This window comes from Chrysochloris asiatica, unplaced genomic scaffold, assembly GCF_000296735.1.
Source record: "Chrysochloris asiatica unplaced genomic scaffold, ChrAsi1.0 scaffold00077, whole genome shotgun sequence".
Lineage (NCBI taxonomy): Eukaryota > Metazoa > Chordata > Mammalia > Afrosoricida > Chrysochloridae > Chrysochloris > Chrysochloris asiatica.
Genome location: NW_006408595.1, coordinates 4513963 through 4528991, shown reverse-complemented (window position 1 = coordinate 4528991; position 15029 = coordinate 4513963). Strand labels below are relative to the sequence as shown.

The window sequence follows — 15029 nt, the reverse complement described above, 5'->3', positions numbered from 1 at the left end:
CCAGAGCTCCTTAGAGAGAGATGCAAATCAAAACAACAATGAGATATCATCTCACACCAGCAATAACAGCAAAGATCAAAAAAGTAGAGGACAATAGATGCTAGCGAGGATTTGGAGAGACTAGGACACTCCTGCATTGCTGGTGGGACTGCAAAATGGTCCAACCTCTCTGGAAAGCAATATGGAGCTTCCTCAGAAGGTTGGCAATAGAAATACGTATGATCCTGCAATTCCTCTACTTGGTATTTACCCACAAGAAACACGAACCATAACACAAGTAGATATATGCACACCAATGTTCATAGCAGCACTATTTACAATAACAAAAAGATGGAGACAGCCTAAGTGCCCATCAACTGAAGGATGGATAAACAAACTGTGGTACATACACACAATAATGCCACTTTGAAGAATAACAAGGAAGCTGCAAGTCGCCGCATTATATGGATGAACCTTGAAGGCATTACGCTGAGTGAAATTAGTCAATCACAAAAGGAGAAATACTGCATAGGACCACTATTGTAAAAGACTAAGAAAAAGAACACATACTAAAGGGAGGGGGGATTCTTTGCTGGTTACTGGGATTTGGAGGCTGGGGTGAGGGGAGGGAAGGGAAGGTAGAGCACAGGGTAAGGAATAGACACAGGATAGTTTGGGTGTTGGGGAGGGGGGCAATACATAAGAAAGGGGAGGGGAACGGAAGAACAAGGAGGATGGGAGAACAATTAGGGAGGTTTGCATGGGCTAAGTGGGACTGAGGTAAATAATGATGTATGCACAACCTTGGAACAACAGGGCTCTGGGATACAGGAATTGAGGGATGGTTGGAAAGCGCAAAAGGGGAGAAACAATATTAAGGTGCTTGGCTGTCTTTGGAATCTTGGTTTCCCTTAAAAAACATTATAAAATAGACACTGGAGGGGGAGAGAAAGGAATAGCCAGAAATATCACCATAGAAAGCTTGTAAGTCCGTCTTCTGCCTATAACTGATTGGAATACCTAAAATGGGGCTACAACGTGCCTAGTGAAGGAGGCTTCCTGTGGAGCCTCTTCATTACATAAGACCACAGGGGGAATCCTGAACCCCATCCAGAATCTTCAGAGGTGGGAAATTTCCACTTGAAAGGATGGAGAGACCAGCCTAGAGTGGCTAGAAGAACAGAAGATACTTCTTGAAAGAAAGACCTACAGGAAAAATGCAAAACAATAATGGCAGTCCAACTGACTACTACAAGAACAAGCAAGTGGCTTGCCCAGGAGACATCAAGGCAAGTGGTTGGGTCCCTTCAGGGCAAACCCCCTTCCAAGACTAAGACTCAATGGGAATACACAAGCAGACATGTGCTCTGACTAGCGACTACGTTGGTCACCGATAAGGGAGGTGAGGGAAAAACAGTAATAAAGCAGCAAGCTAAGCCCTTCCACATTCAACATGTGAACCCGCATGGAGACTTGGTTGGCCAACAGTGTGCATGACCTGGGGACTCCTAGGCCCAGGCCCAGAGTCAGTGACATAGCCACAAAGGACTAGAGCAGAGAGTGAAATGTTCAGTGGATAAGAAGTGAGGGCATATACACAAGAACACCAACACTTGCAGATAATACCTACTTGACCTGGCTTCAATGGCTGAATGATCAGAATTCAACTAGAAGAAGAAAGAAGTGGGAAAAAAGAGTAATCTGATGCAATTTGATGAATTTGACCTATACCTATGGATGCAGTAGCTCAAAAGAGGAAACAAATCTTTACAGTGAGGATCATTCCCACCCCCTCGATACACAAGATAGACAGGGATGGGCAACTTGGACATTGGCTACCCAAAATGGGGGGCTACAAAGGCAAGAAGTGATTGGCTTACAAACTTTCCATAGAGAGCCTAGATCCAGAAGGCGTGGAGAAAGGCAAAATCTCTACAGAGTAGTATCCAACCTGTCTGGGTGGGGCTGATGAAAGGAGATGCGGATGGCTCTCATGTGGCACAATAGTGAAAATTGCTATCAGGACTAACTGTGAGGGTTGGAAATGTAAAGGTAGATATTTTGTAGCAAAATGAGGGCAGTGGTTGACTTTGCAGTCCAGGAGTGGAGGTCCCTGGGAGCATCTAGGGAAAAGAGCAGAATACGGGACCCTACCCAGAGAAGCAGTGATGCCAGAGATGAAGGCAAAGGTGATGACGTGAAGACGGAACTGCTGGTGAATCTAGACCCAGAGAGGGAGAGGAGCTGTATGCTGATGACCAGGGGTAAGGCTTGCAGGGTATATATATATCTTTAGTTGGTTGATGATGCATGGAGGAGATTGTAACCATGGCAATGAAACTATAAGATAGGACGAATGTAAAGCTAATGTTCTCCCATGTAAACTATCACATATTCACTAAAAATATATTTCTAAAGATGTATAGCAGAAAATAAAAAAGTTTACTTGAACAAGAAATAATAAAAATAATTATAATTACATCTAATTTAAAATCATATATTATGTAGGAAAGATGCATGTTCAGTTCAATGATTATTTCTAGAAAAGGCAACAAAGGCCAGTATTAGTATTAATTGTTTCTCCTAAAGGAAGTTTTGCCCATTCCAAGAAAAAATATCAACTAGCTGTCTGACTTATTTTTATATACTTATATCTGAAGTTCCTTTATAAAATCCCAGTATCTTATTGCATAACAAGAAAAATATTTGCTTAAATGCTACAATTATACAAATTTTGTGTTCACAAGAACAATTTTATATTAAAAAACAATGTGTGGTGTGGCGCTGCTGGTTAACGCACTGGAATGCAAAGTCCACTTGAACCTGGAGGTCTGAGGTTGAAGTTCACCAGCTGCTCCTTGGAAACCCTATACAGGATCCCTATGTGCCCGGAACCTGACTGGACGGCACTTAACATAACATAGCACATGTTAAAGAGCTTGTAGTAAACTGGATGAACACACAGGCACAACCGAGGTTCCATACTGAGAATGTCTGACGACAAAATTAAAAACAGGAGGCCAGAATCCAGGGTTTAAGTTAATGTTTTAGTGGAGATTTCATAACTACCATGGACCTAAAAGTCGAACAAGATTTTAGTTACACTTTTTTTATTTCAATGAAGAAAATAGATGAAACATGTTAATTTTCCTCAAAATAATATACATTTAGTAAATGTCTAGTGCTATAAAAAGACCTTACCAGGTAAATACCTACCAGGTATTTGTCCCCAGTATGATGTCAGACAGCTTTTTCTATTACCTACCATCTTGTGCTGAGTTAATGACTGCTGTAAGGCTGTATGGTCCATCGCCTTTGTTGTTGAAGGCCTTAACTTTCACTTGAAATGCAGTGGACGGGCGCATGGTCTCATCTTTATGGACATATCTACCAGTGTCTGGATTAGTAACTGTAACTTTTTTCCATTCTTCCCCATCAAATGGTTTAAATGCCACTATGTAACCAAAATTGTTCCCGTAATGGTATTCTCTTGACAGAGGCTAAATAGAAATTAAAACATTGAATTAAGCTACATAGCTACCCAGAAGAACCAAACCAAACCAATCTATGTAAATAATAACCATGGAACTTAACAACAACATGATACACTGACCCCAAACTTAGAAATTGATAATGTGATAATCAGAGTAGAAAGGATGTTTCCTTTTCTTTTTCATCAATCTTGATTTAAAATGTGATTTAGGCACCACTTACAACATATGACTTCAAAGAACAGTGTGACGTCAAGATTTGCTAAGTATTTGCTTATTGAATAGATCAAGTTGGTTCATGTAAAGAATAAACCTGCCATTTTGCCTACAGTCCCTCAAAGTCCTTTGGAGCCTAAATGGCGCTCTAAGATTATATGTGGTGATTAGATATGAAAAATATTTAGTGAATAAATGGATTTAAATAAACATGTTACTTGATAGAGCCAGATATCTAATACAGAAAAGTTTGTGATATCACAACCTCCCCCCACATCAGAATCTCAGCTAAGATATATTCTTTTAAAAAAAATGTTGATCTCTAATATAGAAGTCCCCTTTATTTAATAAAACATATTGGACACTTCAATAAGCAGTCCCTGAGGTGACTTCTAAGACTGACCTATCCTGGTGGATTGCATACACAGAAGAAGTGATTAAAATCAATGTTAAGAGAGGAAGCTGCCTCCCATTTAAAAATTGGTTTCAGTATGAAAATGTGTAAATTGAATCTTTGGAGTTTATCATGTCCACAGAAAATACTATAAACTGTGCTTGAGTTACAAGATCGCAGTGAGTTCAAAATATCTCTGGAATCTGGTGGTTGAATGTTTTATCTTCCAAAACTGACAGATCTCTTAGCATCCAGGATCTATGTTTTGGATAGGAATTGCACACTAATCTATAATGAACTTGGTCAAAAAAAATGATACACATTTATAGAGGAAACATTATTCATTCTTGCTTGCGCACAATTTAAACATTTTCCTTTGCTTCAATATATTAAAGGAAGCAAGATATGTTTGTGATTAAGTATAAGCAAAACAACCTTTAATAGATACAGTTTCCTACTCATACTTACTGCCCATGTTATGGTCAGTTCTCTGTTGCTTCCACCTCCTCCTCCTACATCGGATGGAGCCACATTAGGTGCTGAAACAGACAATTACAACAGAAAGACAGACTATGAAATTTCTTCCTGATTTCAGAATTCTCATTTAATACAGAAACCAGGATTTTTTTTTCTTTATCTAAGAAAGACAAACACATACACAGCATTCGCTTAATTATAATCACAATGGCTCACAGTAGTTATAATAATCTGATTGCTAAAATGAAAACTGATCACAAGCCACAGGGAATGTGCCACATTTCGCGCAACAAAGGGTACCGAGGTACATTTGCAATCTCGTCCAATCACTTTCTCTTTGTGTTTTAATATGATTTTGAAATATTATGTAAACTCTGTTGTGAAGAAGTCTGCTGCATAGAACCCTTAAACTGACTTATTCCATAAAATTGAAATCATTCTGGACAGCTTATATTGAATAAAAGTCCTGGAGTGGTGCTGTAGGATCAGCACTGGACTGCAAGGTCCGTTTGAACCACAAGGTTCACCAGCCGTGCCTTGGAAACCCTACACAGGGTTGCTACAAGTCAAAAACAACTCGACAGCACTGCAGAACAATAATCCTGATCGAAGAGGCACAAGAAATTAAAAAAAAAAAAAAAGAATAAACAAAAAACCACAGTACTTTGTGCTGAAAATATTTTACAGGTCTTATTTTTGAACCCTATGATCTTCTGGTAACTGTTATATTTGTTATATACTTCAATTTACAAATAATGTTAGGAAGTGTGTGTCTGTACTAACACTGTATAATGTTTCTGTAAATATCTGAGGGGGTGGGGGGATAGTAGAAATCGAATGTCCCTTATGCTCCTAATTCCAATATCTAAATCTTTTCAGGAATCTTTCCAGATCAGTGGTTCCAAGCTTGGCCTCTTAAATCATCTGTCGGGTTCAGTCTCTACTGATGAAATTGTACTCTCTTTGTTGTTGCTAAGTGCCATTGAGTCAGTTTTGACTCATAGCTACACTATATAGGGTTTCCAGGGAATGGCTTGTGGGTTTGAACTGCTGACCTTGTGGATAATGAATGGTCGGTCCACTGTTTATCCTATAGCACCACACCAAGACTCAGTTCTTTTTTTCAGTCTGTCCTAAAAAGTCTTTCTGTAACACATTTCTCCTTTTAGTCCCCAATCCTTCATAGTCTTCTGCTTAAAACTATATGGTACTGATATATGACTGTATTTTGTATCTCATAATCACTTTTAAGGAGCTCTGGTAGTGTAGTGGTTACGAACTGGGCTGCTAATCTTACTGTCCGTGTTCCAAACTACCACCTGTTCTATAGGAGAAAGATGAGGCATTCTGCTCCCGTAAAGATTTATAGCCTCGGAAACCCTATGCAGGGTCACTATGGGTCGGAACCGACTCCACGGCACATAGCAACAACAACAATCACTATTAACACCTCAAAATTTGTTTCCCACCGTCTTCATATTACTGAAATTATTCTCAGCAAACATAAAATTGCTTCTAGCAACAAAGTCCAAAGAACTCTTCCTTGTCTTCCTCCATGTTATTCTCTGTCCTGAAACTCCTTAAGGCTATAGCACTATATCTTACTGACACTGAAACCTCAGCATTCAGTGCATAATATGCCCCTGTAGTCAAGTTACTTGGAGACCAGCTATGCAGAAGAAGTTCATGTTTCTACAGAGGATATCTTCCCACATGTATGACTTGGCTCAGTTTTAAACATCATTCTTAAATCTGTTAACCTCTTAAAGAAGAGATTAAATGTCAGTTCCCTGAGTCTCAGACCCTGTACTACAAGGCAAATAAACTATATCATCTACAGCGAGTTCACAGCATACGGTCCATTTACTACTTTGCTGTTTCTGTTGTTGGTAAGTGCTATTTAGTGGGTTCTGACTCATAGGGGACCTGTATAGGGTGTCCAAAGAGCAGATGGTAGGTTTGAACAGTTGATTTAGTGATTAGCAGTTCAGTACTTATCCTACAGCACCACACCAAGACTTCTATTGATTTGTACCTCATAATAATCTTGTTTCAAAGACACACAAGTATATAAAAAAAACTTCTAATATTTACCATGTAAAAATTCTTTGGTGAATTATGCACATAAATTGCAAAGAAACAAACAAAAACATAAAGTCTTCCTTATATCTATAATGCATTCTGATGTTTGTTTGTTTTTTTTCCCAGTAAAGAGGTTATTACAAAGTTTGAGAGATTTCATTTTACTACTTAGCTGCTACCACATACATGTTCAAAAATGAAATTGGGTGCACAGGAATGTTAAAAGATAATTTGCTAGAAATATAGCAAATTAAAGACTGGGATGTTAAAGATAAAATGCTTATTAAAGACTGGGATGTTAAAGAAACTCCTGGAAACTCTTTTAGCCTCATAACTCATATTTTGAAGTTAAAACCCTGTATGCTATGGAGGAGAAACAAAAAACATTGTGTCTTATAAATCAGTGAATAAATCAAATTTTGTATGTTTAATTCTAAATATAGGCATAGTGGTCACAGTTACATGATTTTAAAAATAGCTCTAATAATTTATTATCCTGTAATTTGTTGACTCAAATATTGCTTTTATGAGGGTGAGTACTATTTGTCAAGCATTTCACTGTACTGCTTTTCATCATTACAAATATTAACCTTATTTTTTAGGATGTATCTAAAAAATAGAGTATGTTTATGGTAGATGAATCTATTTTTGCATTTTATAATGATTATTATGAGCTCTTTTTATGAGTTTCAAATAAGTGATTAAAGATGTATTTGCTTTTCAAAGACCATCCACTGAGCTCATGATGGTAAAAACAAAACACAAACAGAAATGTGAAAAAATATATTAATTCATAAAATGTGTGTTTATGTCTTAATTGGATTGATAATTGCCTCAAATGTTCCCATTTTCCTTTGACTATTCAGTTTATCATTAGAAGCTAAAGAGAAATCTTTCTTTAGTATAAGTGACATATGTGTGTGTGTGTGTTGTGTGCCGTTGAGTCAGTTACTAGTTACAGTGACCCTGTATAGGGTTTTCTAGAGCAGCTGGTAGTTTTGAACTGCTGACCTTGTAGTTACTACTGCTCCATCCTACAGTGTCACACCAGGGCTCATAAGCTGTGTATATGGTAAGAAGCTGAGACTGGAGCAGTGAACTGGCTTATATTCATCCCAGCAGAAATAGCAGAAACTAAATAGTGACTTGTTTAAGAGAAGCAAATCATCCTAAGAACAGGGACCTTATTTAACTTCAGACCCAAGAGTATTTAACCGAAAACAAACTAGACATTCTTTAAATGATCAATCGTTAAATTGAATATAAACTATTATGTAGGAAAAATACTGAATTAATCATGAGTAAGCAGTACTTTTTTTTACTGTTAAAAAGAGTGAGGTTTTTTTGTTTTGTTTTGTTTTGTTTTAGTTTGCCCTTTGCCATGATTTCAGTCTGCGATTGATTTCCTTATGATATTTAGAAGAGGACTTCTGTATTTCAGTGATCTAAAGGAAAAAAAAAATCAGTGATCTAAAGAAAATCAAACTTTGTGATTATCCTTTCCTATGAAAAGAAACCAACAAGGCTAATTTTTTTTTTTATATTTGAATGCTTAAATAAATCATATAGAAGTACTTCTTTGGGTTTTGATTGGATAATATACATATTGGTTTGTGACAACTCTCATATTATAAAAATTTTGTAATATATGAAGATATGCCCAGATTCAAAATTAGTTTAGTTCGTGTATCATTACTTTAATTCATGTATAGTCATTTTTAAAGTTAATCATGAATGTAATTTTTCTCTAATTTGTGACAAAATTTCATTGTGATTTAAAACAAAATTTTTAGTAAAAGCTTCAAAATAGTTATATAAGTAATACTCAGAGTCTATAAAACCAAAATAATTGAATTTTAACTCCTGTTTCATCCTATTATTAAATACACATCTCAGACTCCACATGATTCAAGTCTATCAGCCTGTCCACAGAAAAAAAGATGAGGCTTTCTGCTACTGTCAAGATTCAAAGCCTCAGAAAATTCTACATAGGGTCGTTATGAATCAAAATAACTCCATGGCACTTAACAGCAAGTATTTACTGAACTTTTCTGCAAATAGCATGCCCTCCAGTGGCTCCATTATATAATCATTGGACTGTGAACAACAAGGCCATCAACCAGCCTCACCACCTGAAGAAAGATGATGCTTTCTGCTGGAGAAGATTTAAAGCCTTGAAAACCCTATATAGGAGTGCTAGTGCAATTAATAACAAGCATTTATTGAGCTTTTTGCAAATAGCATGCCCATGTAAATAATACACACACAATATATAATGGCCAGAAGTGATGAAATTTAGTAAAAAAATGTTTTGCATAATGTATCCTAGCATATGTTTCCTGATATTTACAGAATAAAAAAAAATCACTTTTTGATCATAATTATATAATAAAGGTATAAGCCATGGTCAAAAAGTCATGGATTGAAATTAGAAGTACCCTGGTAATAAGAAAATAAATGAATGTGTGCATTTGTTTCTTGTAAATTAAGCTTATAATTAGATTCCTGTTGCTTTTGAGCCTTCAATTGGAACCTGGAACCTACTGAATGAAGCCTCCCCATAAACCATGTGCTATCTGTTGGAAACATAACACAGCCCAGCCCACACTGGCCTAAATGGCATGGAGTAATTATCAGTCCACATTGAAATAATTAGCACAGCTGTCTTCTGACTCTGGTTTTTAACCGGAGGAGTAAACAAAGCAAAACTAATACATGATTGCTCTTGACTCAACAGTTCAATGCAAAAACCTTAATAGATTATCTTAAACGAAACCATTAAGCTACATTAATCAACAGTGAAAAGAAAAACAAAATAAAACAAAACACAAACCCACACTACTATCAAGTGGATTCCGACTCATCACGACCTTATATAAGGTTTTCGAAGACTGTAAATCTTTACTGGGACAGATGGTCTTTTTTTGTTGTTGTTGTTGTTGGAGCGGCTAGTGGTTTTGAACTGCTGACCTTGCAGTTGACCTTGAAGTTAACTGTCCGGTGTTTAACCTACACTGCCGTGAGGATTCCTTACTAACTGTGATAGTTAAGGTTTGTGTCAACTTGATTGGGTGAAGATTCTCAGTGATTTGGCAGAGGAGATGTAGCTATCCCTCATGACGTGATTTGATGTGATAAAAAAATAAAAGGATTAAGAGTGGGATGTTGTTATTGTTAAGTGCTGTGGAGTCCCCTCTGATTCATAGCAACCCTGTATAGTGTTTCTGAGAAACCACAAGTGGGCTTCAACTGCCAGCCCTGAGGTAAGCAGTCTAGAGTTTATCTTATAGTGCCACATCAGGATTCTAAGAATGGGATTGTTGTTGTTAAGAGTCATTGAATCAGTTCAGATTCATGATGTTGTTGTTCTTAGGTGCTGTCAAGTTGGTACCTCCTCATAGTGACGTGATGCACAAAAGAACGAAACACTGCTTGGTCCTGTGCCAACATCACAATCTTTAGTACCCTTGAGGCCATTGCTGATGCCATTGAGCCAATCTATCTTGTAGAGTCTTTCTTATTTTTGCTGACCTTCCACTTCACCAAGCATGATGTCCTACTCCAGAGACTGGACCCTGGTGATAACATGTCTAAAGATGAAAGACAAAGTCTCCCCATCCTGGCTTCTAAAGAGCATTCTGTCTGTACTTCATCCAACACAGCTTTGTTGGTTCCTTTGGGCATCAATGGTACTTTTAATGCTCTCTAACGGCCTAACTTAAATGCATCAATCTTTCTACAGTCTTCTTCACTCATTGTACAACTTTCACATGTATATGAGGTCACTGAAAATACCATGATAACTAAGACATTAAGCTATGTTGGGTCTGCTAACTTCATAGTCTAATTATGTCTTAATAGCACCAACATCTTTAGTCAATGATTATAGGTCATCTTAGTTATATGACTGTGTGCCTATAAAAAGATGCTTGTCTCTTGTACAACTCATATTAAATTTTTTAAATATCTTTACTAGAAGCACCAGTTTCAATTATATTGTGTACTCTTTTTTTTTAGTTTACAAATCTAAGTCTTCAAATCCTTTAGGACAAAGTTAGGGATAAAGCACAAGTCGACACTACTGACTTCAAACTGAAAGTCTATGTGAGGGTGGAAGAAACAAACAACAGAGTTCTGACTGATTTCACACTCTGGTTTCAGCATGGTATCCCGCTTCTATCATGAGCCCATTCAATTCATCATTGGTGCATTTTGTTAAGGAAAATATTTACCTTAAATGAAGTTTCTATCAGATCAGTTTTATCTCAGTAACATTAAATTTGTTTAACAGAAAACATAATAAAATAGAATTTGGCAGCAAGTAAATAAAATATTATTAATATAGTGCTTATAGTAATCCTGTGTGGCGGTTGCGCAGTTGGAAAAACTGCATGCTATTTGTGTAAATAAAATCAAATAAACTCTATAGTATTTGGGTATTTGAATAAAAGTGTATCTTTGTAACTCCTAGTCACTTGCTGTAACGGTGTAGCATATTGCTAAAGTGTCTAAGGAATCTACCATGTCAAAAATATTCCTATGATAAGCACTGGACCTTAAGGTCGGTTGTTCAAACTCACCAGCCACTCATCAGAAACCCTATACAGGGTTGCTATTTTTTGGAAACTCAACAGCGCTAACAACAATATATGTGGGTGTATTGCTGTTGTAAAGTACTGTTGAGTCAGTTCTGACTCATAGGAACCCTATACAGGGTTTCTGAGACCATAGATCTTTAGGGGCACAGAAAGTCACATCTTTTTCTGCTAAGGGTCTGGTGGGCATGACCTACTGACTTTGCAGTTAGCAGCCCAAGTCATAACCTACTATGAACTAGCACTTAAATACACATATATTTGGTGATTGTTGACTGTTGTGCCATGGAGTTGTTTCTAACTCATAGTGAACCTGTATGAGGCTTTCTCTTCCTATCACGCACCAAGTAGAAAGACAAGGCTTTCTCTTCCAGCAAAGATTTAAAACATAGGCAATGCTACACAGGATGACTATGAGTTGGAACAACAACACAGATAATATCAAAGTGTTTCTGGTCTAATGTTATTTTTCCCCTTTTCTTTCGTCATTGGTTTGATCTGGCAAATAAACCCCAAAAGTGTTGTCAAAACAAACCTGAATGTACCATTTTAGGATATCAACCCACCAGCAGTACCTATTCTGAGCCATTAGCAATAGGAGTATGCCTTACAATGACATATTACTTCCAAGAATGTTTTTGTTATCTCCTTCTTACAGTCAGAATTAAATGAGTTACAAACACATCTTCTAATTCTTCATTTGGTAGCATCTGTTTTATAATGCACTTGTCTGAATCCAAAGAATACACCCTATTGGCACTGAGATCTTAATGTTAAGTAATTGGACAGATAAAGGCATGTGCTGCATTGGATAACGTCATGTCTTTCAATCAGCATAATGAGGCACAGGACCAACCATTCCATCAAATGGGAACCAGCCTTTATCCCACACAACATATCCTAGTGTCCCTTTGAGGATAGTTATTACGGTACATGACAAGACAAATATCCCTTTGTGTTAGAAAATATTTTAATTTTCTTCTAAGGGTGAAAAATATAAATGACCAGCTTTATGCATATCCAATTTTTAAACTGGAGTGAAAGGAAAACAACAACAACAACAAAGAGAAAGTGTTGAATTGCATTAGATAAAATATATAAAATGATGAAAAATTACATTACAAATTTTATATGACTTTCCTCTATTATATTTGTTGTTGTTGTTAAGTGCTATTGAGTCATTTTTGACTTGTAGTGACCTTGTATAGGGTTTCTGAGGAGCGATTGATGAGTTTGGACTGCTGAACTTGCAGTTCAAACTCACCTTGTAGTCTAGTGCTTATCCTACAGAACCATACAAGAACTCCCTATCATAATTACAAAAATAAAATGTATTTTCCAGAGTAGATGATCAATTAGGGTATATTTTCTTATAAGCATATTAAAAATAGAATTATACATTAATAGCATGTAAATTTTTTTGAGAAAATAACATGCACCATAAAATGTTGCTTTATTTATACATTTTTAATCATAAAATAATCCATGAGGTAAATAATTCCCATTTGAATTGGTTCTAATCCATAATGATCCTGTATAGGATTTCTGAGGAGCAGCTGGTGAGTTTGAACCGCCAACCTTGCAGTTCAAACTAATCTTTCAGATAATCGAGTGCCATAAATAATGATATTTTGGAGCTCTATTGTCTTCCCAGAAAGTGGTTTAGGAGCAAAGACTTTAGAATGAGAAGATTCGTATTTAATACTAGCACTGCCTCTCAAAAGCTTGGTATTAACTTTCTCATCTGTAAAAGTAGGAATAGTATCAATTTCACAAAATTGCGAGGACATAATAGTGCACTAGGGAGTTTATCACTGTGCTTGACAACACATACTGCACATAAATAATGCACAAAAGATGGTACTTATAAAAGTTGATTAATAAAATATCCAAAACATTTTCTGGTAGCAGAGCTGCAAATATGTTCGCATTATACAGAACTGTTCAATATTTAACGTTAAAAACACCTACTGTTGCTGTTAATTGCTATTGAGTCTATTAAATGTCCCACTACAGATTTTACTATACAGAATATAATTTTATAACAACCAATTCACTAGTTTGATATATACCAAGGTTATAGGATTTACTTTTTTCTTAAAATGAAAGGAATGAAGTGTCTCACTACGTCACTATGTCCTCTTGTGAATATGACTATCTCAGGGCCATATCCTGATGTAACACCATCATTGCTTCATAGGTCTGCTTTTGTTTTGTTTTGTTTTGTTTTTCAAGGAAGTTATTTTCTAAGCACTGCAGAAAAGTAATTAATTCCGTAACAAAATGCTATTCAAGCAAACAAAATGTAAGAGGTGATGCCTAGAAGTTGTTTGAATAAAATCAGCAACTTTATCAAACAGTATTTGCTTGATGTTTGATGTGAAACAATTGCTTAATCTGAAAAAATTTCCAGGCACTTCCAAGGATAAGAGAACATTAAAGTTGTCTACATTCTTAAAGTTATATATAAACTACTCATAAGGAACACATCAACAATTCTCCTTACTCTTCTAAATATGATAGTCAATATAAACTACAAATAGATTCAGGTATGAAAGAATCAGATTTAGTATCTATTTCTCTGAGACATTATCACTTGTTCCTAAAAACATACTGTATTTAATCACTTCTACATTGGAGAAAACAATTTAAGACAAAATGTATGCTAATTCTGTCCAGAGAATCAGATTATATATCATAAAACAATCATTTCATTTTTGAAATAGTGATATATCCCAGTATAATTGACAACAAGATATCTGTGCTCTTCAAGAAAAATATTTTACTTCAAAATTTTATATTCAGATAAGACTCAGCTCATATTCATATTATATTAGTCAAGAGATCATGGAGAACTTCACCAAGGAGGAGATCCAGGCAGCCAACAAACATATGAAGAAATGTTACGATCACTAGCCATTAGAGAGATGCAAATCAAAACAACAATTAGATATCATCTCACACCAGCAATAACAGAGATTTGGTTGGTTGGTTATGTGCCGTGGAGTTGGTTCCGACTCACAGCGATCCTGTACAGGGTTTCTGAAGCTATAAATCTTTACAGAAGCAGAACGTCTCATCTTTCTCCCACGGAACAGCTGGTAGTTTTGAACTGCTGACCTTGAGGTTCACAGCTTGATTCGTAACCACTATGCTACCAGAGACAGGTATGTTAAAATATTTTTGAATTGAAATAAATATACTGAGACGAAATTAATCACTTGAAATTATTCTAGGTTGTTTGTTTGGTTGTTTGTTTTGCAATTTTATTTTGAAAACCAATATTTATTAAACCACATCAAATGCTGAATTTCTTAGAGTGAAACTATGTGCTTAAAATCATCAGTCAAATTATGTCCCAATTCTTTGCTACTTTTGTTTTTCAAGAAAGGGCAAATATGTTTTGCCTCTCAGACAGAAGTCTCTATTACAAACATAGGCGGTAAGGGGCTCTGGGGAATAAAAACCAAACACAAGGATTCCAGATGTGTGTTTCTGTGTTCTGTGAAGCTTCACCTTACATTATTTCTATATCCTCACTAGATTTCCGTGAGGTAGACAAAAAATAAGATTGTGTTCATTGTGTAGGTTTTTGTTGTTGTGTGCCATCAAGTCAGTTCCAACCCATAGCGACCCTGCAAAAGGTTTCCATGGAGCAGCTGGTGAGCCTGAACCACCGACCTTGCAGTTCAAACTGACTTTGCAGTGCAGTGCATTAACCCACAGCGCTACACCAGGACTCCTGTTTTGTAGGTAGTAGTGGTTACGAATTGGGCTGCGAACCTTAAGGTCAGC

The 15029-nt window shown here is 36.4% G+C and overlaps 1 protein-coding gene across 1 annotated transcript in view; it reads right to left on the bottom strand.

Moving 5' to 3' along the window:
- Nucleotides 1-15029, bottom strand: part of CNTN1 (contactin 1) — a 322132-nt gene that overhangs the window by 63094 nt on the left and 244009 nt on the right. The window contains exons 22-23 of the mRNA XM_006865302.1: nucleotides 4549-4619; nucleotides 3245-3479 (exon numbers count right to left, since the gene is read on the bottom strand). Of these exons, the coding sequence (XP_006865364.1) occupies nucleotides 3245-3479; nucleotides 4549-4619 (306 nt within the window). The remainder of the gene's footprint in view (nucleotides 1-3244; nucleotides 3480-4548; nucleotides 4620-15029) is intronic.